Source organism: Leuciscus leuciscus, assembly GCF_965113295.1.
Source record: "Leuciscus leuciscus genome assembly, chromosome: 1".
NCBI lineage: Eukaryota > Metazoa > Chordata > Actinopteri > Cypriniformes > Leuciscidae > Leuciscus > Leuciscus leuciscus.
In genome coordinates this window covers 28,159,049-28,182,144 of record NC_138725.1, presented here as the reverse complement: position 1 = coordinate 28,182,144, position 23,096 = coordinate 28,159,049, and the positions used below count along the sequence as shown (strand labels likewise).

The 23,096-nt window shown below is 38.5% G+C and overlaps 2 protein-coding genes across 2 annotated transcripts in view; both read right to left on the bottom strand.

The window, feature by feature from the left end:
* The window catches only part of LOC309497856 (uncharacterized protein), a 606,947-nt gene that overhangs the window by 336,286 nt on the left and 247,565 nt on the right, over positions 1–23,096 (bottom strand). Inside the window, exon 6 of the mRNA XM_082168195.1 lies at positions 5,175–5,604. Within this exon, the coding sequence (XP_082024321.1) occupies positions 5,175–5,604 (430 nt within the window). The remainder of the gene's footprint in view (positions 1–5,174; positions 5,605–23,096) is intronic.
* On the bottom strand, positions 3,712–4,837 carry LOC309474032 (GTPase IMAP family member 9-like; the record flags this gene model as incomplete). Its single annotated transcript, XM_082136287.1, has 3 exons — positions 3,712–3,746; positions 3,920–4,657; positions 4,828–4,837. The coding sequence occupies 3 exons, from the start codon at positions 4,835–4,837 to the stop codon at positions 3,712–3,714; spliced, it is 783 nt and encodes a 260-aa protein (XP_081992413.1).

The window sequence follows — 23,096 nt, the reverse complement described above, 5'->3', positions numbered from 1 at the left end:
CTTCTAAAATAAAATAAAAATGACCAGATAAGAGGTATCTGATTGACAGTTTGACAGATGTTGTTTTAAAAAATTAATTACAACATTATGGGGAAGTGGTATTAAATATTTGGTAAAACATAATACAATTATTTTAATTACGCATTTTGTTCAGGTTTGCTTTTTCAAAATGTTCCCTGTTTTTTATATAATTAATTTAACTGCGTTATATCGCCTTGAATTTTGAACTATCGTGTTGTCGAATTTTGACACAGTTTCATTGTTTGTTCATAATAATTTGATTGATAATTGTCATTTTTTCTAAAAGTAGCAATATTTTAAAGAGATAAAAAGACAGAGAAATTACAGAGAAATTACGTAAGTCTGGTCACAGATCAATTAATCTATTGCAGAAATACAAGACAAAGTGCATGAAAAAATTAGAAGTATGCAAAAGAGCACATAACAGTTCAGATATTGTTAACTGTAATTGAAGCGGGTTTTATACACGTTTCTGCTTTTTTAAAATTGACAATTTAAAATTTTATTCGCCAACACGTCAGCACGTTTTGTGATTGATTTACAGATTTATTACAGAAACTTGTCAGAAGCAAAGATATTGTGCATAGGCGTCGATTTCGGTGGGGACGGTGGGTACGCGTACCCACCAGATTTCGTCATGAGTCATCAAGATGTTAGGTCTGGCAACTCACCATAGACACGGCTCAATCCGAGGGGCGGGATAAACGGCTGTCTTTCAAATTCCCTCTGCATGCAATAGGACAGCACTTCAACCAACCAGAGCGTTTTCCCACCAGCGGTGCTAACGTTAGTTGATAGATTCAACTTTTGAATCTGGCCGGCAAAACTACGAACACATCTTCCTTTTTAAAGAATGACTTAAGTGCCATTCTTTGCTCTTTTCTCTAAGAAAAACTTAACTCCAAGTCCTCCAGAGTCGTGGCCAAAGCCGATTCGAAAGACTGTTCTCCAGCAGCCGCCATTCTTTGTTTTCAAGTAGCAGGGAACCGTCGCAACTCGTCATTATGTTAAGCCCGCCCTGCCTACTCTAAACACGACGTGATTGGCCTGACCCAATTTAGGTTTTTACAGCTCCGAAAGTCAACGGAGAGTTGCTAGACTACCCTGGCTGCACAATAAATTTTGCTGCCGCTGGGGTGTGTCTATATTTCTAAGCTACAAGTGTACAGTGTATCACAGAGAATATTGCACCCTGAGTAATGTAGAGCAGTGAGGTGGTTTAAATTTTATCACCAGCTCTGAGAACCTCATTTATTGAATTTTGTGTTTTCGCTCTTTTCTGTTTCTTTTGTGATCATTTTAAACAAACTCTTTCTTGTCAATTAAATTGATAAATAACATTTGAGAATAAGTTGTTTTTTTTATTATACATCATATGAATAAACTTAAAGTAAATAGTACCCCTTAATGTGTTCCTGGTGGTAAATCTAAATCTCCGGTCACATTTGGATGAACACGTATTGTTAACTTGTTTTTATGTAGTCCAGTGATGTTTAATAAAGAGTTTTTTTGAACATTTTATTACCAGGATGTTTTAGATAATTTAGTTAATTCTCAATACGAGCTTCTGATGTCTGACAGAAAGTCAATCTGGTTATTAATAACAAGTGAAAGCACCATTTGAAAAAGACATTGAAAAAGAGGCATGATGTGATTGGCTGCCAAAAAACACAAGTTAATATTTAAGTTTTCAAGAATTAAGATTTAATTATTTTAATGTATTGTTTTATTTATTTTAGACCTTTTGTATGGGATACCATGTAAAATATACCTAAAATTATTTTCATAAACACAAACTGCTCTACACCCAGTGCTATCCAGAGTTACATTGTGTGTTAAAAATCTACACAACGTGTCAAAATACCATCAACACATACTGTGTGTTGTTTTTTACCAATTCTCTTTTTAGAGTGTAAGTTCAACTTACTCTTTGTGTGATCAGTAGCTGGACTTTGTTTCTTGTGATGTTCAGATTTCTGTTCTTCTTTTTTCTTCTCTTCTTCACTTTTCTGTGTTAAATCTTGTTTTTGTTTTTCCCACTGCAGTCGTTCCAGTTTCATCTGCTCAAGCATTTCACTCTCCTTTTCCTCTCTCTCTTTTATCAGTGTTTTATATCGTTCTTCTCTCTCTCTGAATTTGTTTTCTTCTGCTTCATGTTTAGACTGAAGATCTTCTTTCTCTCTTTCCATTCTCTCTCTCTCTTTTTTCAGTCTCTCATTAAATGCATCACAATCTCTTTCTTCTTTCTCTCTTCTTTTCTCATCCTCTTCTTCTCTCCTCGTCTTTTCTTCTAGTTTCTTTTTCTCCCATTCCTCTCGTTCTCTCTTCAACTCCTCACGCATCTTCTCCTCACTCTCTTCTTTCTCTTTAATTTCTCTTTTATATCGTTCCTCTCTCTCTATATATTCTTCTCTTCTCTTTCTCTCCTCATCATTTCTCTCTTTCTCCTCTTCTCGTTTCTTCATCAGTCCTTCTTTCTCTTGTGTTTTATATTGTTCTTCTCTCTCATTAAACTCCTCTTCTCTTTTCTTCCTCTCATTCTCTATTGTCTTCATCATTCTCTCTATTTCTGTGTCATTTCTGATCTGAAGATTTTCTTTTTCTTTCTTCACAATCTCATTGTCTCGCCTCATTTCCTTCATTTCATTTTTTAACATATCTCGTTCTCTCTTCATTTCATCTCGTATCTGCTCCTCCTTTTCTTTCATTTCTCTTTTATATCTTACTTCTACCTCTCTGAGTTCCTCTTCTCTTCTCTTTCTCTCTTCATCATGATTCTGTCGTTCTTCCTCCATCATCATCATCTTCATTCTTTCTTTCTCTTCATGTTTCTTCATCAGTTCTTCGTTCTCTTTCATTTCTATTTTAGATTGTTCTTCTCTCTCATTAAACTCTACTTCTCTTCTCTTTCTCTCAGTTTCATAATTCTGTCTTTCATTCTCTATTCTATTCATCAGTGTCTCTATTTCCATCTGAAATTGGTCTTTTTCTGTTTTTATTCTCTCCTTTTCTTGCCTCATTTCCTCCATTTCATGTTTAAATGTCTCTTGTTCTCTCTTCACTTTCTCACGCATCTTCTCCTCACTCTCTTCTTTCTCTTTCATTAGTGTTTTATATTGTTCTACTCTTGCATTAAACTCTTCTTCTCTTCTCTTTCTTTCTGTTTCTTGATTCTGTCTTTCATTCTCTATTCTTTTCATCAGTCTGTCTATTTCTGTGTCAAATCTGATCTGTAGATTTTCTTTTTCTTTCTTCACATTCTCTTTTTCTTGTCTCGTTTCCTCTATTTCATGTTTAAATGTCTCTCGTTCTTTTCTCATCTCGTCTCGAATTTCTCTCTGATGTTTCTCTTGATCTCTTATTTCTCTTTTGAGTTCCTCTTCTCTTCTCATTCTCTCGTCATCATGATTTTGTTGTAGATTTTCTTTTTCTTTCTTCACATTCTCCTTTTCTTGCCTCATTTCCTCCATTTCATGTTTAAATGTCTCCCGCTCTCGTCTCATCTCGTCTCGTATCTCTCTCTGATGTTTCTCTAGTTCTCTTATTTCTCTTTTGAGTCCCTCTTCTCTTCTCTTTCCCTCTTTGTCATGATTCTGTTGTTCTTCCTCCATCATCATCTTCATTCTCTCTTTCTCTTCTTCATGTTTCTTCATCAGTTCTTCTCTCTCAGTTTCATGATTCTGTCTTTCATTATCTATTCTTTTCATCAATCTCTCTATTTCCTTCTGAAATTGGTATTTTTCTGTTTTTATGTACTCCTTTTCTTGTCTCGTTTCCTCTATTTCATGTTTAAATGTCTCTCGTTCTCGTCTCATCTCGTCTCGTATTTCTCTCTGATGTTTCTCTTGTTCTTGTATTTCTCTTTTGAGTTCCTCTTCTCTTCTCTTTCTCTCTTTGCCATGATTCTGTTGTTCTTCCACCATCATCATTCTCATTCTCTCTTTCTCTTTGTTCATCAGTTCTTCTGTTTCTCTGACTCTGTCCATCAGGATCTTCATCTGTTGTTCTTGTTGTTCTCTCTCCATCTGTCTGAACATCTTACACGAGTAGAAACTCCCTCCGTTTGCTTTCACCATGTTGTCTATCTTCTCCAGTAGATCAGACACCTGTGTTCGGTCTCCAGTCTGATTATTATTGAACACATGATATCTGTTTCCACACGCTTCAATCAGGTTCATCAGAGGAGATCCAGGTTTTCCCAAACACTGTTCAATGGTTTTGTCCTTCAGATAATCACCTCTGGTGAAGAGCACCATGGTGAACATTAAAGATTTCTCACCAAACATCTCTTGGATGATCTTCACTGATGTTGCTTCTTCTCGAGTGAATCGTTGTCCTAAATTGAGCACAATGATGAACACATGTGGTCCAGGCAGGATCATAGAGATGCAGTTGCTGATTTCTCTCTGGATCTCTTCATTAGTCAGTTCAGCATCAAACAGTCCTGGAGTGTCGATCACAGTAACGTGTCGGCCGTTGGTGTCAGATGTTTCTCTCTGACTCTCTTTAGTCACTGACTCTTGAGATGTTTCTGCTGTAAATGCGTTTCTTCCTAAGACTGTGTTTCCAGCTGCACTTTTCCCAACTCCAGTTTTTCCCAGCAACACAATCCTCACATCTGTGTTTTCTCTTGAACCTGAAAATTAAAAACAGAATTTATTCTACTTTATGATGCTGAAAACCATATAACCTGATCATCTTTGTTTCTGGCTTCCTTTGCAACAAACTCTGTAATTTTTTACTGTTACAAAGACCACAAACTCACATCAAAAGCCAAGAGTCAAACGGCCCAACTAAAGGGAACACTGATCACCATAATGATGACCAAATATTTTCAGATGAATGCAGATGAATGGCAGAAATAAAGTCAAACTGGTTATTATTAAGTAAAGCTGGTAATGCTGTTTGTGGAGTTGTTTAACTTCCCTTCTGAGATCTAACCTTGGGGATTTCACAATCAGAATTTTTTTTTTTTTTTTACATTTTGAAATTTTTTAACTTTAGAATGTTGCAGTTTTTCTGTTACAAATTCACATTCATAAAACAATACTAAATAATAAAACTGCTGTAGAATTTAAAAGTAAAATAAAAAATGGTTTGGTAATTTTTCTAGCTCCACTGATTACGATTTAAAATGATTTTCTGGCCATTACCTTGTGACAGTAAAAGTGTCTCTAGTGAATGAATTTTCTTTTTCATCTCTTCATATTTCATCAGTTTTTTCATCTGTGCCTCCAGAAATGTCTCTGTGGAGAAAAACCCTCCTCTGTTTTCTTCCACCATCTGCTCAATGTTCTCCATCAATGTGGACACTTGGGTGGTGGGACCAAAGAAATTATGTCGTCCTCCAAACCTCTCAATGACAGACTGTGTTTCTTCATTGAGCTCTGCTGTCTGATGCTCTGAATTCTGCATTATGAGGATCATGATGTGTTTGTTGATTATTGAGCCGAATATCCTCTGGATCTCCTCCATTTCTGCTTTGTCTTCATTATTGAGTGGAGCATCAGGAATAATGATGAGGAAAACATGAACTCCAGGATCACAGAGAGACACACAGCGGAGAGTCTGACGCATCACTTCCTCCTCTGAGAGCTGAATAAGAGCTGAAAGCTCCACCAGACGGATCACACGTCCATGAAGCTCCAGGTCTTTCTTCTCTCTTATAAGTTTTGAAACAGAGTTCTTCAGTGTTTCATCACTTCCACACAACACCAAGTTCAGCTTCTGTTGTCTGGTGGCACCTACACCTCCTTAAACACAAGAACGTGTGTTACTATAACATATTTAGATATTGTTTATTTTAGATTTCATTGAATCAAATGTAAACTGGAAGTCTGTAATCAGTTCATACATTTCCTGTTTATGCAATTATGTTTTAATTATTGATGAACATAAATTATTAATTAAATAAGTCTTATACTCACAACCTTGTTAGTTTAATATTTTAACTCAAATTTACTATGTGACTTGATATCATTAACTACTATAGAGTATGATACAAATCCCTATATGATGCCATGATTAACAACAATAATGCATCATGACTGAATCGTTGTATTTGTCCAATGTTTATCTTTGACACTGATTATTTCACATGATCATTTGGGTGGAAAGGGCAGACGATTAGTCTTGATAGGGACAGTGCTTCTGAAACCACTGGTTTTCTATTAAGTTGCACAGATACAATAGATTATATATTTAACCAAATCAATTAGGTCTATATAAAACTGATTGATTTTGGCTTGCAAGTTGTCAGTTGAAGAATTCTGTATTTTACTATAAGAAAGTTACTGTAGCCATTGTCTTTCTTTTGTTTTCATTTGTTAGACACTGACAGTTTTATGTCCCCTGTACACACCATATACGTCTCAGGTAACGTATGTAACCCTGGTTCCCTGAGAGGGAACGAGACGCTGCGTTGAGACGCGGTGGGAACGGCCTTGCGTGATTGCGTCGTGAAGCATGTGTATAATTAGTCCAATGGAAAGACGAGATGTCATAGGCGGGCGACGTCATCGACCAGGAAACTATAAAGCACACCTGAAAACAGGCCGCACTAGCTTCTGATAGGCCGAAGCAAGTCAATCACAGGCATGCAGGGAGTATGGCAGGGCGACGCAGCATCTCATTCCCTCTCAGGGAACTAGGGTTACATGCGTAACCTGAGACGTTCCCTTTCAAGGGAACTCGAGATTAGATTAGATTAGATTCAACTTTATTGTCATTACACAAGTACAGGTACAAGGCAACGAAATGCAGTTTAGGTCTAACCAGAAGTGCAATAGCAGCAAGTGCAGGATATACAGTGGTTCCATAAGTGCAGAACATGGATATGTACTGAATAAATATAGAGTTGAATACTATTATAAACAAAAATTTACAGATAGATTTGTCCTATGAATATAATATACAGATAACTATTACTGTGAACAGAATTTACAGCTAGATATGTACTGAATATAATATACAGATGGCTATTACTATAAACAGAATTTTACAGATAGATATGTACTATGAATATAATATACAGGTGACTGTTACTATAAACAGAATTTTACAGATAGATATGTACTATGAATATATATACAGATGGCTGTTACTATAAACAGAATGTGAGCATAATATACAGATGGCTATTACTATAAACAGAATTTTACAAATAGATATATGTATAAGTTAGGCTAAAATGAGCAGTATAACAATGGATTTAAAGTAGTGCAAATAAAGTTTGGACAGAAGCTATCCGAGTGAAAGTGCAGTGGAAGTAATTGCATATTACAGTTAAAGTACGGTATTGCAAATGTATATGTAAACAGTCGGTACTGTAAATAAACAGTCGGCAGTGCAAATTGAGCATATTCCAGTCAAGGTAGTAGTGCAAGATGCATATGTAAACAGTTGTTACTATAATAACAGTCAGCAGTGCAAATGAACATTATAGTATTGCAAATAACAAAATGGAGGCAGGTGTGAGGAGGGAGAGGAGAGTCAATCAGTATATGAGGGGAGTGGGATCAATGAGGGTTAGAGTTTAATAAAGAGACAGCTCTGGGGAAAAAACTGTTCTTTAGTCTGCTGGTCCTGGTCCGGAGGCACCTGAAACGCCTGCCGGAGGGCAGGAGAGAAAACAGTCTGTGGGCTGGGTGAGAGGAGTCCTTAAGGATGCTGTGAGCTCGATGCAGACAGCGTTTCCTCTGGATGTGCTCGATGGCAGGTAGTGGAGTCCCAGTGATGCGCTGGGCGGTTTTCACCACCCGCTGCAGTGCCTTGCGCTCTGCAACAGAACAGCTCCCATACCACACTGTAGCACAGTTGGTCAGGATGCTTTCTATTGCACAGCGATAGAAGTTCACCAGGAGATGCGTCAAGATGCGGTGGGAACACCATACCCACGATGCCATAATAGCAACCCAGCCAGCAGAGCCATGTGGGGCCCAAATGGGTTTGACCTGGGCTATCTAACTGGGACCCAGCCAGTTTTGCACCCAGTTTCCATTTAGGCCCCACATGGGTTTGCCCAGATGAAATGAACACTGCTTAGTGTGCACACTACAGGCTGTTTAATGTAACACTTAATCAGTGTTGGAGGTAATGAGATAATTAAGTGATTGAATAATGATTTTGTATTAGTGAAGAACACCTGCTGTTAACAAACATAATCACTGAAGGAAAGAGAAACACAAGAACTACTTCCAGCCACAACCTTGGATGAAATCAACTGAAGATAAAATACATTAAATCTCTCAAGATCTGATAAACAACTCCACAAACAGCATTACCAGCTTCACTTATTACTAACCAGACTGACTTTATTTCTGTCAGACATCTACAGAAGTTCTTATTGAGAATTAAGAAGAGGTTTAGATGTTGATTACTTATTTGAAAGTAATAGTTTGATTTGATGTTACCATTGTGGCGATCAGTGTGTGCTTTAGTCAAGCTCTTGACTTTTTGACATTAGTTTTCTCTAGCAGCTGTGTCTGTTTGTTATGGTGAGAACAGCAAGAGAAAATGTAATCAGATGCTGTAAGCTGATTGATGATAAGAATATAATCGTCATATAGTGGCTTAACTCACTGATTTTATGTGTGAGGTTTATAAGGGTAGTATGTTATTCATTTTGTTTTATTGTTGTGATTCTACAGCAAGAGAATAATAGAATTTAATCAGACCATCAAACGATTTTTAACACACTATTTACATATTTTGGGCTCCTGTGAGTTTCACTCGCACACAGACATCAAGAATCAGCATATGAATCTCAACAATGGTGACATGCTTCAATGGTGCAATGCATTCTGGGAGCCATGGATAAGTTTCGTATGATGCACTCAGAATGCATTGCACTATGAAGCATGTCACCATTGTTGAGATTCATATGCTGATTCTTGATGTTTGTGTGTGAGTGAAACTCACAGGAGCCCAAAATATGTAAATGGTGTGTTAAAAATTGTTTGATGGTCTGATAAAATTCTATTATTCTCTTGCTGTAGAATCACAACAATAAAACAGAATTAATAACATACTACCCGTATAAACCTCACACATAATATCAGTGAGTTAAGCCAATACATGATGATTATATTCTTATCATCAATCAGCTTACAGCATCTGATTATAGTTTTTCTTGCTGTTCTCACCATAACAAACAGACACAGCTGCCAGAAGAAAATTAATGTTAAAAAGTCAAGAGACTGACTAAAGCACACACTGATCGCCACAATGGTAACATCAAATCAAACTATTACTTTCAAATAAGTAATCAACATCTAAACCTCTTCTTAATTCTTAATTCTCAATAAGAACTTCTGTAGATGTCTGACATAAATAAAGTCAGTCTGGTTAGTAATAAGTAATAATTTAGTAAAGTAATTCTGTTAGTAATAATGCTGTTTGTGGAGTTGTTTAATCAGCTCTTGAGAGATTTGATGTATTTTATCTTCAGTTGATTTCATCCAAGGCTGTGGCTGGAAGTAGTTCTTGTGTTTCTCTTTCCTTCAGTGATTATGCTTGTTAACAGCAGGTGTTCATCAATAATGCACAATCATTATTCAATCACTTAATTATCTCATTACCTCCAACACTGATTAAGTGTTACATTAAACAGCCTGTAGTGTGCACACTAAGCAGTGTTCATTTCATCTGGGCAAACCCATGTGGGGCCTAAATGGAAACTGGGTGCAAAACTGGCTGGGTCCCAGTTAGATAGCCCAGGTCAAACCCATTTGGGCCCCACATGGCTCTGCTGGCTGGGAAGTGCCTGTTCTGTGTGAAGTCAATGCACACACTAAGAAGCAAGCACCCAAGACCCTGGAGTGGAGCCAAGATCCAAATCATAAAATCGAATAAAAGTATGCGGTGAGGACCAGCCTGCAGCATCACAGATGTCAAGGAGGGAAACTCCTGATAATAAAGCCTTTGAGATAGCCATACTCCTAGTAGAATGAGCCCGGACAGCCAACCCAGCCAGCAGAGCCATGTGGGGCCCAAATGGGTTTGACCTGGGCCATCTAACTGGGACCCAGCCAGTTTTGCACCCAGTTTCCATGTAGGCCCCACATGGATTTGCCCAGATGAAATGAACACTGCTTAGTGTGCGCACTACAGGCTGTTTAATGTAACACTTAATCAGTGTTGGAGGTAATGAGATAATTAAGTGATTAAATAATGATTTTGTACTAGTGAAGAACACCTGCTGTTAACAAGCAGAATCACTGAAGGAAAGAGGAACACAAGAACTACTTCCAGCCACTGCCTTGGATGAAATCAACTGAAGATAAAATACATTACATCTCTCAAGATCTGATTAAACAACTCCACAAACAGCATTACCAGCTTCACTTATTACTAACCAGACTGACTTTATTTCTGTCAGACATCTACAGAAAAGAATTAAGAAGAGGCTTAGATGTTGATTACTTATTTGAAAGTAATAGTTTGATTTGATGTTACCATTGTGGCGATCAGTGTGTGCTTTAGTCAGGCTCTTGACTTTTTAACATTAGTTTTTCTCTGGCAGCTGTGTCTGTTTGTTATGGTGAGAACAGCAAGAGAAAATGTAGTCAGATGCTGTAAGCTGATTGATGATAAGAATATAATCATCATATATTGGCTTAACTCATTGATATTATATGGGAGGTTTAAATGGGTAGTATGTTATTAATTCTGTTTTATTGTTGTGATTCTACAGCAAGGGCATAATATCATTTAATCAGAACATCAAACGATTTTTAACACACCATTTACATATTTTAGGCTGCTTGGGATTTTTATTCGCACACAGACATCAAGTATCAGCATATGAATCTCAACAATGGTGACATGCTTCATGCTGCAATGCATTCTGGGAGCCATGGAGTATGATGCACTCAGAATGCATTGCACTATGAAGCATGTCACCATTGTTGAGATTCATATGCTGAAATCGTTTGATGTTCTGATTAAATTATATTATCCCCTTGCTGTAGAATCACAACAGTAAAACAGAATTAATAACATACTACCCATATAAAACTCCCACATAATATCAGTGAGTTAAGCCAATATATGATGATTATATTCTTATCATCAATCAGCTTACAGCATCTGATTATATTTTCTCTTGCTGTTCTCGCCATAACAAACAGACACAGCTGCCTGAGAAAAACTAATGTTAAAAAGTCAAGAGCCCGACTAAAGCACACACTGATCGCCACAATGGTAACATCAAATCAAACTATTACTTTCAAATAAATAATCAACATCTTAACCTCTTCTTAATTCTCAATAAGAATTTCTGAAGACGTCTGACAGAAATAAAGTCAGTCTGGTTAGTAATAAGTGAAGCTGGTAATGCTGTTTGTGGAGTTGTTTAATCAGATCTTGAGAGATTTGATGTATTTTATCTTCAGTTGATTTCATCCAAGGCTGTGGCTGGAAGTAGTTTCTCTTTCCTTCAGTGATTCTGCTTGTTAACAGCAGGTGTTCTTCACTAGTACAAAATCATTATTCAATTACTTAATTATCTCATTACCTCCAACACTGATTAAGTGTTACATTAAACAGCCTGTAGTGTGCACACTAAGCAGTGTTCATTTCATCTGGGCAAATCCATGTGGGGCCTACATGGAAACTGGGTGCAAAACTGGCTGGGTCCCAGTTAGCTAGCCCAGGTCAAACCCATTTGGGCCCCACATGGCTCTGCTGGCTGGGAAATGTGAAGGCTGACCAGCCGCTTCATAAGCAAGTTAGATAGCCTCGACTACCCACTTGCTCATTATCTGCTTGGTTGGAGACTTCTTCTTGGTGACCCGAAACAGACAAATAATTGAACTATGGCTAAGCCACGCCCCCTCCACTCACTCGGACAAACAGTCAACATTCGGTAACAGGCGCTATGGCAGCTGTCACAGTAGGAGACAGGAGGCAATTGATGATTTTTGGAGACAGAAAGATTATATATCATCTCGAAGTTACCAAAAGGGCCTTAACTATGCATTGGAGGGTTATATTAATAACTGTATTGCTGAGAAAGTCGATGGAAAGCTTCAGCTCCAGACAAAGATTTACAGGTCACAGTGTAAACGGTATAGTTTGGTGCTATTTCGCTTTAAACGCTCGCTTTGGACGCGCTAATGGATTCAAAATGTTCAAGCGTCGAACTAGACGCGATACGCGCGGATTTGACGCTCTATTCGCGTTTGGTGTGAACGCAGCATAATGAACAGGCTGTGATGTCAAGATTGCAATGCTGAAATGTGTGTGTGTGTGTGTCAGAGAGAGAGAGGCGCGGGCGCGATCGAACAGTGGAAACATAAAAACATAACTTACTCCATTTTGTTCAGCTAGAAGCTAGGTTAACGTTAGCCTAACGTTACGTTAAATATAACGTTCAAATACGTTGTTGACTTACCTTAGAACAGATTTAGACATCCTTGTTTCATTTATCCACGTTTAGTTGGTGTTGTGGTCTAAGTTACCGCACAACTTAATCCAGAGCAGACACTTATCTCGGTTGAGATGTGGCTTGGGAAAGGGTAAAAAATACACACCGTAGCCCAGCCTCTCAGGATACCTAGTGTCGGAGTTGCATGTACCCCATGCACACCGTTTGACCATTTTAAACTTAAAATGACAAGAAAAAACATAAAAACGAATGAAAACTGACTAACTGCAATGCATTTCAATGGACGTGGAAGCAGAGAATGTCCGAGTGTATTGGGTTAGCTATGCGCACTGTGATTGGCTCATCGCGTTTGGGGGCGTGGCTTAGCCATAGGTCAATTGATCCAATTTACGCCATAGGGCAGCTCTGTAAACATAAGCATCCAAAGCCCTAACGGGGAACAGCAGATTAAGTTTTTCCTGATCTGATGTAATAAGAGGTGGAGGACAGAAGGCCTGCAGCACAATTGGGCCTGAAACATTAGAAGGGCTAGGGTGAAGAAAGGCTTTCACCATACCAGGTGCAAATTCCAGGCACGAAGGAGCAACCGACAAGGCTTGCAAATCTCCAATTCTCTTGATAGAAGAAATAGCAATGAGAAATAAAGTTTTTAGTGTAAGGAACTTTTCTGAAACCTGGGCTCAAAGGAAGTCAAAGCCAGGCACTCCAGTACAATGATTCTATAAGCTGGAGCCCACAGTTTCCTCAACTCCAGATGAGGGTGATAAATCGTGCCCCCTGCTTGGGACAGCAGGTCCCTCCTGATCGGAATCTCCATCGGAGAGCCGTCTAGAAGGGACACCAGGTCCAAAAACCAAACTTGGGCCGGCCAGTATGGGCTACTAACAATAGACAGGTTACTAACGAACCCTTTCCAGAACTCCCGGAAGCATAGATATTGGGGGGAAAGCGTACACTGTAAAAAATAAAATCGTAAAAAAAGGGTCAATGACTGTCAGCTACAGCTGCCAAACAAAAACCGTAAAAATAAAGTAAAATATCCTAATTTAAATGAAGTGCACAAAACTTTTACAGAAATTTGCCTTAAATGATCTACAGAAAAACACTGTTATTTTACAGCTATTTCCTGAATTATTACGATCAAACACCTTCACTGTAAAAAAAATCCCATAAAATAACAGTCAAATGACTGTCAGCAACGGCTGCCATACAAAAACCGTAAAATTAATGTAAAATATCCTAATTTAAATAAGTGCAAAATACTTTTACAGAAATCTTCTTTAACAGAAACACACAGTTAAAACACAGTTATTTCACATTTTTTTTCTGATTTTTTTTTACTGAAAAACATGCAGTTAATTATATGCATGATTTGCTGTGACTATACGTCACTGCATCAACAACTACACAGTTACTGTCAGTTAAATAAAGCAACACACAGCATTTCATCAGTGTTTCTCTGCTCATCCTGGACTGAAGCTCAGGCTCTACTCTTCAACACAATGGTGACACACGAAACACACCATACAGAAACACTTTACACCCCAACAGAACATTAAACACTACCAGATCTCTCAGGATCTCAGCATCTTCACTTATTACAATCCAGACTTTATTTCTTTCATACTAACATTCTTATTGAGAATTAACAGAAGTTTAGAAGTTGAAGTTTTATTGAAAAGAATAAAGTTTGATGTCACCATGATGGACATCAGTGTTTGCTTTAGTTGGGCTCTTGACCTTTTATTGTTTAACTTTTATGTGTCTCTGATGCATATTTGAAATTGTAGCAATCCCAGAGAAACTCAGATCAGATGATGTTGGGCACTTTTTAGTGATAATAGTCATTAAGTAGTGTCCTGCTTTATTAATACCACCTGAAGTGAAAGATCTGATTAAGTCATTAAATATTAGTTGTTCATTTTGCTTGACAAAACTGCTATCGAAGATCCTGCAGTGCTGTGATACTGCAGTGCTGTCATTATACAGAAAATGTTTTGACAGGATCATATAGACTCACTCAGACATCAAGAATCAGCGTATGAATCGCAACAATGGTGACAATGAAAAAAAAAAATCTGAATTACTATAAAGTCAGAAAAATGGCTTTGTTGGTTGTCACCATTGTTGAGATTCATATGTTGATTATTGATGTCTCTATACTACTAAAAAAAATGAACCAGCTCAAAACTTTTTCTGTACAATATATATATATATTAATTAATTATATATTACATTTCATTTCAGATTGTTATAATACTGATGCCACAATACTTCAAGGGTCATGTGAAAAATTATTACATTAGACATTGTACAAAAATAAACTCCATCTACTATTATGTAATCTAAGCTAATATATTCAGATATTTGACTGACACATTAGTGAACTAAATAATAAAATTAATAACTAAATAATAACATCACCATTAAATAACCAAGATCATCTGATATTTTCTCCAGCATTTATTGCTATAACAAATGTGTATCAAATACACAGTTAAAACAGCCAGAGTAAACTAAATTTAAATCTCAAGGGTCACTAAAGCAGACACTGATCTCAATCATGGTGACATCAAATTTATTTTAAAGTTTTTTACACTTTATTTAAATTAGCATATTTTACTTTAATTTTATGGTTTTTGTTTGGCAGCCGCAGCTGCCAGTCATTTGACCCTTTTTTTACAATTTTTTTTTACAATGAAGGTATATGATCGTGATTATTCAGGAAATACCTGTAAAATAACAGTGTTTTTCAGTTTATTTAATTTAGGATGTTTTACAGTTTTTTGGGGAGCTGACAGTCATTTGACCATTTTATCATTTAACTGTTTTCTTTCTGTTAAATTACAGATTATATTTGTAATTTTACATACATTTTTATGTAATTTAAGAAAACAGAAAAAATACTGTAAGAAAAATATAAAAAGTGTGAATTACTGTAATTTGTCATTAATGTCACAATACCTAAAATAACAGCTGAATTTTTATTTTACAGATATTATGTGTCATTTTACAGTGTTTTGAGTACAATTTAAAATTAAAGAAAATGATCGTCAAAAAATCACAATTATTTTCTGTAAAATTAGGATTTTTTTTTTACAGTGTACAGGTGTAGCCTCGGCCACACCTGAACCATCGCATCCAGCCCGAGAGGAGCTGGGTGCATGAGGGAGAACCACATGGGACAATGAGTTGTATCTGACGATGCGAAAAGGTCGACTTGAGCTTGACTGAAATTCTCCCAAAGGAGCTTTACCACCTCGGGGTGAAGTCTCCATTCCCAAGGCCTCAGCCCCTGCCTCAAATGGTATCTGCTCCTTGATTTAGATGCCCCGGAATATAAACTGCCCTGAGAGACAGTGATTTCCCTTGGGCCCATAGGAGGATCCGATGAGCCAGTTTGCAAAAATGACGTGGCCTCAGACCCCCCGATGGTTGATATAAGAGACCACTGATGTGTTGTCCGTGCGGACAAGCGCATGGTGACCTCTCAGGTCTGGCAGGAAGTGCTTGAGCGCTTGAAACACCGCCATCATTTCTAGCCGATTTATGTGCCAAGAAAGAAGATAGTCTTGCCAAAGACCTTTCGCCGAACGACCACTTATTATCGCCCCCCCAACCTGTAAGGGAAGCATCCGTCGATAGCGCTACGCGTCGACAAGAAGCCCCCAGCACTAAGCCTTGGGCGAGGAACCAAGGTTTGTTCCACATGACTATGGCACAGGTCCTGAGCCACAACTGCAGGGGTCTTATGTACAGGAGGCCAAAAGTTATTACGTTGGACGCAGCTGCCATGAGACCCAACAGTCTCTAAAACTGTTTCACAGTGAGTGAATGGCCTAGTTTTAACCCATTTATGAGAGAATCAAAGAAATATGTGTTGGTGACAATTGTGCCCGCATCGTTATTGAATCCCATACCACACCTAGAAAAGTGGTCCTCTGAGACGGGAGGAGCACACTCTTCTTGGCGTTGAGCCTCAACCCTACAATGTACAAATATAATCTGTAATTAAACAGTAACAAAACAGTTAAATGATAAAATGGTCAAATGACTGTCAGCCCCCCAAAAAACTGTAAAACATCCTAAATTAAATAAACTGAAAAACACTGTTATTTTACAGGTATTTCCTGAATAATCACGATCATATACCTTCATTGTAAACAAAAAATCGTAAAAAAAAAAGGGTCAAATGACTGGCAGCTGCAGCTGCCAAACAAAAAACATAAAATTAAAGTAAAATATGCTAATTTAAATAAAATGTAAAAAACTTTAAAATAAATTTGATGTCACCATGATTGAGATCAGTGTCTGCTTTAGTTGGGCTCATGACCCTTAAATGTTTTACTTTTGCTTTTCTCTAGCTGCTTTCTACGTGTATTTGATATAGATTTGTTATAGTAATAAATGCTGGAGAAAATATCAGATGGTCTTGGTCATCATATGATGATCTGATTCACTGATATGACAGTCAAATCTCTGAGTATATTAGCTTAGATTACATAATATGTAGATGGAATTTAGCTTTATAAAAAGTCTTTAATTAATGTCATAATTTTTCACGTGACCCTTAAAATATTGCAGCATCAGTATTATAACAATCTGAAATTTAAAAAAATATATATTATACAGAAAAAGTTTTGTGCTGGTTCCTTTTTTGTTAGTAGTATAAAGACATCAAGAATCAACATATGAATCTCAACAATGGTGACAACCAACAAAGCCTTTTTGTGACTTTATAGTAGTTCAGAATTTTTTTTTCATTGTCACCATTGTTGTGATTCATACGCTGATTCTTGATGTCTGAGTGAGTTTTTTCAATCCTGTCAAAACATTTTCTGAATAATGACTTTATTAAGTCAAAAACAGTAAAAACATAGTTTGTGTTGTTGAATCGTTTTTTTTTTTTTTTTTCTAGTACATCTTAATTATAGAGCTCATGACAAATAAAAGTTCCAGATGGACAAATTTAAATGCAAAAACCAGTGGAATAACAATAGGTCTATCTTAAAAGAAACGAGATAGTGGCAAACTTTGAAGTAGGGTTAAAGTTTTAATTAGTTGTAAAGCTTAAAGTGTAAAGCTTGTTCTCATACACAGATATGAATGAAATTCATGCATTTATTTGTCATTTAAACTGATGCAAACAGGGAAAGAGAGTAGAAAAGACTTATTATCCTGTCGCCCCCTCTAGTGGACAGCATTAAGTATTACGGCCTTCATTGCTCAGATAAGAAAAGTCAATGGATTTTTTTGGGAAAGTCAGTTTGACCAGTTACTAGTTAGAAAAGATATAAGCGAGTCAGACCAGTCTGAAGGTCTGAGCTGAGTTTGGTGAAGCATTACATTTCTCATAATAATAATACATAATAATAATGTTTAAATATATGCTGGCTTTCTCAAGCCAACATAATAAAGAAAACTCAGAGAAACATCTACCAATTCAGTATGTAATTCAGGTAAAACAGGTATTAGTTTTATAATAAAACTAATAACATTTTAAAGGTATCCTGTGCTCTTCAACCAACATGATTTTAATTAATCCCAAACCCTTCTAATTTTGTCAGTATTAATGTACATTCACTTCTAGCTTCTCTCTTTTCTGTCTCATTCTTTTCATGTGAACTGAGTAGGCTACACATGCATACATTCATAAATATAATCTTTATGTCTATTCAATTTTCAAAATTATTTATACTTCTCACACGCCTGCCTTTTGATCTAAATAAAAGATTAGAGTGGTAAATATTTGCACTGTATTTATCAATGGGAAATACATCATGCTAAAATAATCAGTCATATACTGTGGCTCACATTAATGGGGTCGCTTGCAAGTCGCAGACACGTCAACCTGACTTTCATTTTCAACCAAAATATCCAAAATAGTGTCCAACGTCTTCCTGATGTCACATTGACGTACTGTGCCTGAGCTGAGTCTTACTCTGAAACTTACTGTTAGGACGATTGCCATCAGGACTTTTTTCTCGTTTGCTCCCTGCAATCAAAATAAAACACACACATGTTTGTGATTGATTAATTTGTAAGTTGCTTTGGATAGAAGCATCTGCTAAATTAATAAATGAAGCAGTATTGTGACATTATAATGTTACAACATCTCTTATAACATGATATAAGATTTTGGTCATGAATTAAATTATCTACATGAATAACATCTAGGTTAGTAATGTAATCCTCCTTCAGGGAACAGAGACGTTATGTCGATACTAACGTATTGGGGTCTTGCCTGGCAGCCCAATCACCTCCAAGTGGTAACAAAACGTGCCAATGAACATTGGCCAATGAAATTTGCATGCCGAGTCATACCCGGATATACAGGTATAAATAGGACTGTCATTACTCACTTCATTCATGTTTTGCTGAGGAGCCGAGACAAGAGCCCGGCCATTTAGCGGTGGTTCAGGGCTGTGGCAGGGGGACGTAATGTTGAACGTGACTGACTGAATGGGAACGTCTAGGTTACTGATGTCACCCCTGTTCCCTGAAGGAGGACGTATTGGGGTTCCTTTGGAAAGCGCCACAGCCACTGTTTTATGAGTGTTGGAGATGCAGATGCTGGCAAGCTGCCGCGTGCCACTTAGCAAACTGCTCTCACAATGCAACCCCGAGGGTAGTCCTCCATACCAGACGGGATGGAACGGACAGGGTTCACTCTGAGGATGATCAAAGCCGCTGTTCCTCCAAAGAGTACTTTGGAACTCAATTCCCATTGTTTTTCAGCCATGACCTAAATGCTGGGGAAGTGTGCGCAATCTCGAATGAGGGGAACGCTATGGAGACCACACCCTGTCTGAAGGGAGTTTACGAGTGGAAGTACACATATGGACTTACCTGTGGGGCAGTGCTACATATGGAAGGTCTCTATGATAGGTCCTAATAACGGCGCAGAGACAGGGCAGAATATATCTGGCTAGGGAAAGACACGGGTTTACCAACAGGGAAACCGTATCGTGGACAATACACATATGGGATTACAGAGGGGGAATCACATCATATGGGCATCTAGTCCAGTACAAGGGCTGACCGGCCGGGTACTGGGCTTGGCATCAGGCGCCTCCTACAGGCGTCTGACTGCCGAAGGATTCTGGAGGATCTCAATCAGGGTTTGCCAAGTGGGGAACTCACCTGAAGAGTAAGTAGGTGCTTGTATCCCCCCCATTACCCTCCTGGCCCCTTAAGAAACCTGATGATCAGGTCATGCTTTCCCAGTGACCTGCCATCAACAACATTGTGATGAGCTGTGATGGTGGCGACATAGACCTTCAAGGTGGAGGGGGACAGCCTCTGCTCCAAGCCCTCTTGAAGGAAGGAAAGCGCAGAGCCGACCGGGCATTTTCGGGGGTCTTCCTGTCGAGAAGAACACCACTCAGCGAACAGACCCCACTTCAAAGCATAAGCACGCCTCATGGAGGGGGCTTCAGCTGAAGTGATAGTGAAGACCACACGTGGAGGTTCCAGAGGTCTGTATGCGGGTGCCATATGGTGCCCCGTCCCTGAGAAAGCATGTCCTTCCTCAGGAGAATCTGTCAGGGAGGGGCTGTCGCGAGGAACATTAGTTCCGGGAACCAGGAACGGTTGGGCCAATATGGTGCAACTAACAAGACCTGCTCCTCATCCTCCCTGACCTTGCATAGGATCTGTGCAAGAAGGCTCATTGGGGGAAACGATACTTGCGTTGGCCCCGGGGCCAGCTGTGTGCCAGTGCATCCGTGCCAAGGGTCACATCGGTCAGGGAAAATAACAACTGACAATGGGCGGACTCCTGGGAGGCAAACAGGTCTACCTGTGCATCCCGAATCGTCTCCAAATCAGCTGGACCGCCTGGGGATGGTCTTCATTCTCCCAGAAACGTGAGCTATCGTGAGAGCGCCTCAGTTGCACGATTGAGCTCGCCCGGAAATGGCACGCAGCTCAGCGTGATGGCCACACGGAGTGTGCCAGGGTGCCATGCCCAATTTGGGACAAGAATATGCATCAGTCCGAGCGGCATCAGTCCGAGGGACCCAACCCGGGAAGCACAGCATCCCGGTGTAAAGTCTGTGATTGTAGTGCACTTAACTGTCACAAATGAATCAGCAATTAAAAAATTCAGGTTTAAATAGCTTTACTGGTATGGTAAAAAGGCTTTAAATTGCCACAGTTGAATCAGGCAGTGATTGACAGCGCTCTTGTCCAATAGCATCGGTTGTCAGATACAGTACTTTTTGTACTGTACAGTACATATATTGTACAGTACTCTAGCCCAATGTTGTTTGGGGTGGCTGGGGGGAAATATGATCTAATCGAAGCAAACATGATCTAATCGAAGACTGTAACAGTATGTAGATAAACAGGCCCTGTAATGATTGGGCTAAATCAAGACTCATTATACAACTCTGTTGTATAATGTTATGGGCTCTCACTGAGCTCTAAAATACCTTTCCCCCACAAAAACAAGTACTTCCAATGTTGTAGGGATGTTCCCTACAACATTGTTCCAACCCTCCAATATTCCAATGTTCCAACCCTCTTCCCATGCCCGTGGTGAATGAGGGTGTGGTCGAGAGTGAGGAAGCAGTGCATCAGTGGTAACAGAAAGAACAGAAATAAAATGAAACACAGGATTCTTCACCTAGCCCTCCTCCGGCAGAATGAGCGATGCCCTCACCGTTTCCTGGAATAGAGCAGTTCCCTGCATCTCTGGGCCACCCGTCTCAGGGCTGTTTCACAGGCTTAGCGGTCTGGACGGGCTGCGTCACCTTCCTGTGGGTGGCTCGGGGTGAAAGGGATGCCTCCAGTCTTCCCGAAGTCGGCGACTTGGTGCCAGATTCGTGCCGAGGCAAGATGTGCTTAATGGCCTCTGTCTGCTTTTGGACTGCTAAGAACTGCTGTGCAAAGTCCTTGACAGTGTCACAGAAGACGCCGGCCTGGGAAATGGGGGCGTTGAGAAAGCAAACAATGGCTTCGGGCAGTAAAAAATCCCTTCCACGTCTTTTGAACCTCTCCTAATAGCAATGAAAATTGCTTTTTGCTCCCTTTTTTTTATGAAAAGTTTGCTCAATAGAAGAGGTGACTGGAACGAGAGATTGTTTTCATCCAACAGCTCGGCTCAGAAGCAAAATATGAATGATGTGAGTAATGCCGGTGTTACGGATCAACTGGGGATCATGTTAACTGGGGAAACGCGCGTGCACGCAGATAGTTTTACCTGGATTTCCAGCAGATGTTAGACGGCTACAGATTCGTCGCAGCCATTTTTCACGGATCCATGATTAAAAACGTATGTTTCACCAGTTGTATACACACTGGTATGCATAATAAAGCGATTTGTTTTTGAAGTGTATATTCCTGCGTATTTGACGCAATTTCAAATAAGTTTAACATACTTAAGTGTCAACTCAAGCTCAGAAACCACGCCTATGTTAACATGGGGCATTCGGTTTCATTGGATGAACAGACTTGTCAGCGCACTTCAGAAGACTCTTCTCAACATTAGTGTATTATATTTTCTGTAGTGTGTTGTCATGAGTTCTAATCACAAATAACAACAGATGTAGATTAAATTAAAGTAGCTAGGCTACCTAAAAGAAACATAAATTGCAAAGTCATTTACATTTTTTTCAAGTTGCATTTATTGATCTGCATATAGCCTAATTTTATAATGGATCTATTATTTTTTATATAAAAACACTTATCAGCTTATTTTACTCTGCTGATTATATTAAGATCTCTTTTCTGTACAACCAGCTCTGACGCCTCTGTATCCTTTTCCCTGGACATAAAGCAGCTATGCTTGTACACGTAGGGTCATGAAGTTAATTATCTCATGAACTTGCAACATTTTTAACAGATAAAAAAAAAAAAAAAAACTGCTTTCCTGTAGCTCAAACAGTAGCTTACAACGCCAAGGTCATGGGTTCGATTCCCAGGGAAAGTAAGGACTGATAAATGTACATGTGTACTTTGAGACGCAATGTAAGTCGCTTTGGATAGAAGTGTCTGCCAAATGTGTAAATGTACATTATAGGCTACATCACATCAGTAGGAGCATGAACTTGAATGTTGTGTATTTAATGTCTTGTATTGGACATGTAGAAAACACTTTGTCTTTAGTGATTAAAGTCCTGTGAAAAACACTGAAAGGCAACCACAAATTGTATTACTGAAATAAGCAAAATATATGATATAGTGATAATGAATTATTACAAATATATACTGATATTCTCTATGGCTAATATTCTCATAGGCCTACTGTACATCACTAACCTCTTAATCATTTGTCACCTCACACGCATAGCATGACCCTCGCTAAAACAATAGGAAATGCTTTATTGTTTACTTTTTTGCTGACCTCTTTAACAAAAGAAATATGACACAATCTTTTTATGTAATATAAATTTAAATTATGCCAGTTCTCTTCATTTGACTGGTACCATGAATCTCATTAACATATTCTCTTTACTTGTTATCCATCACATCATGTGCTTTCATTATTGTTGTCTGCTAACCATTAGGAACAGATTAAAAGGTCTATAAATGAAGTGTCATTGTTGTTAGGCCATATACTGCCACAGCAAATGGATGCAATTAAAGTTAGACAAATCAAAAACTTTGCAGGATAACCAATATCCCGATCGCTGCTCAAGAAAGGAGCGTGATTATATAAAGATGAGATGGGAAAATTTCACAA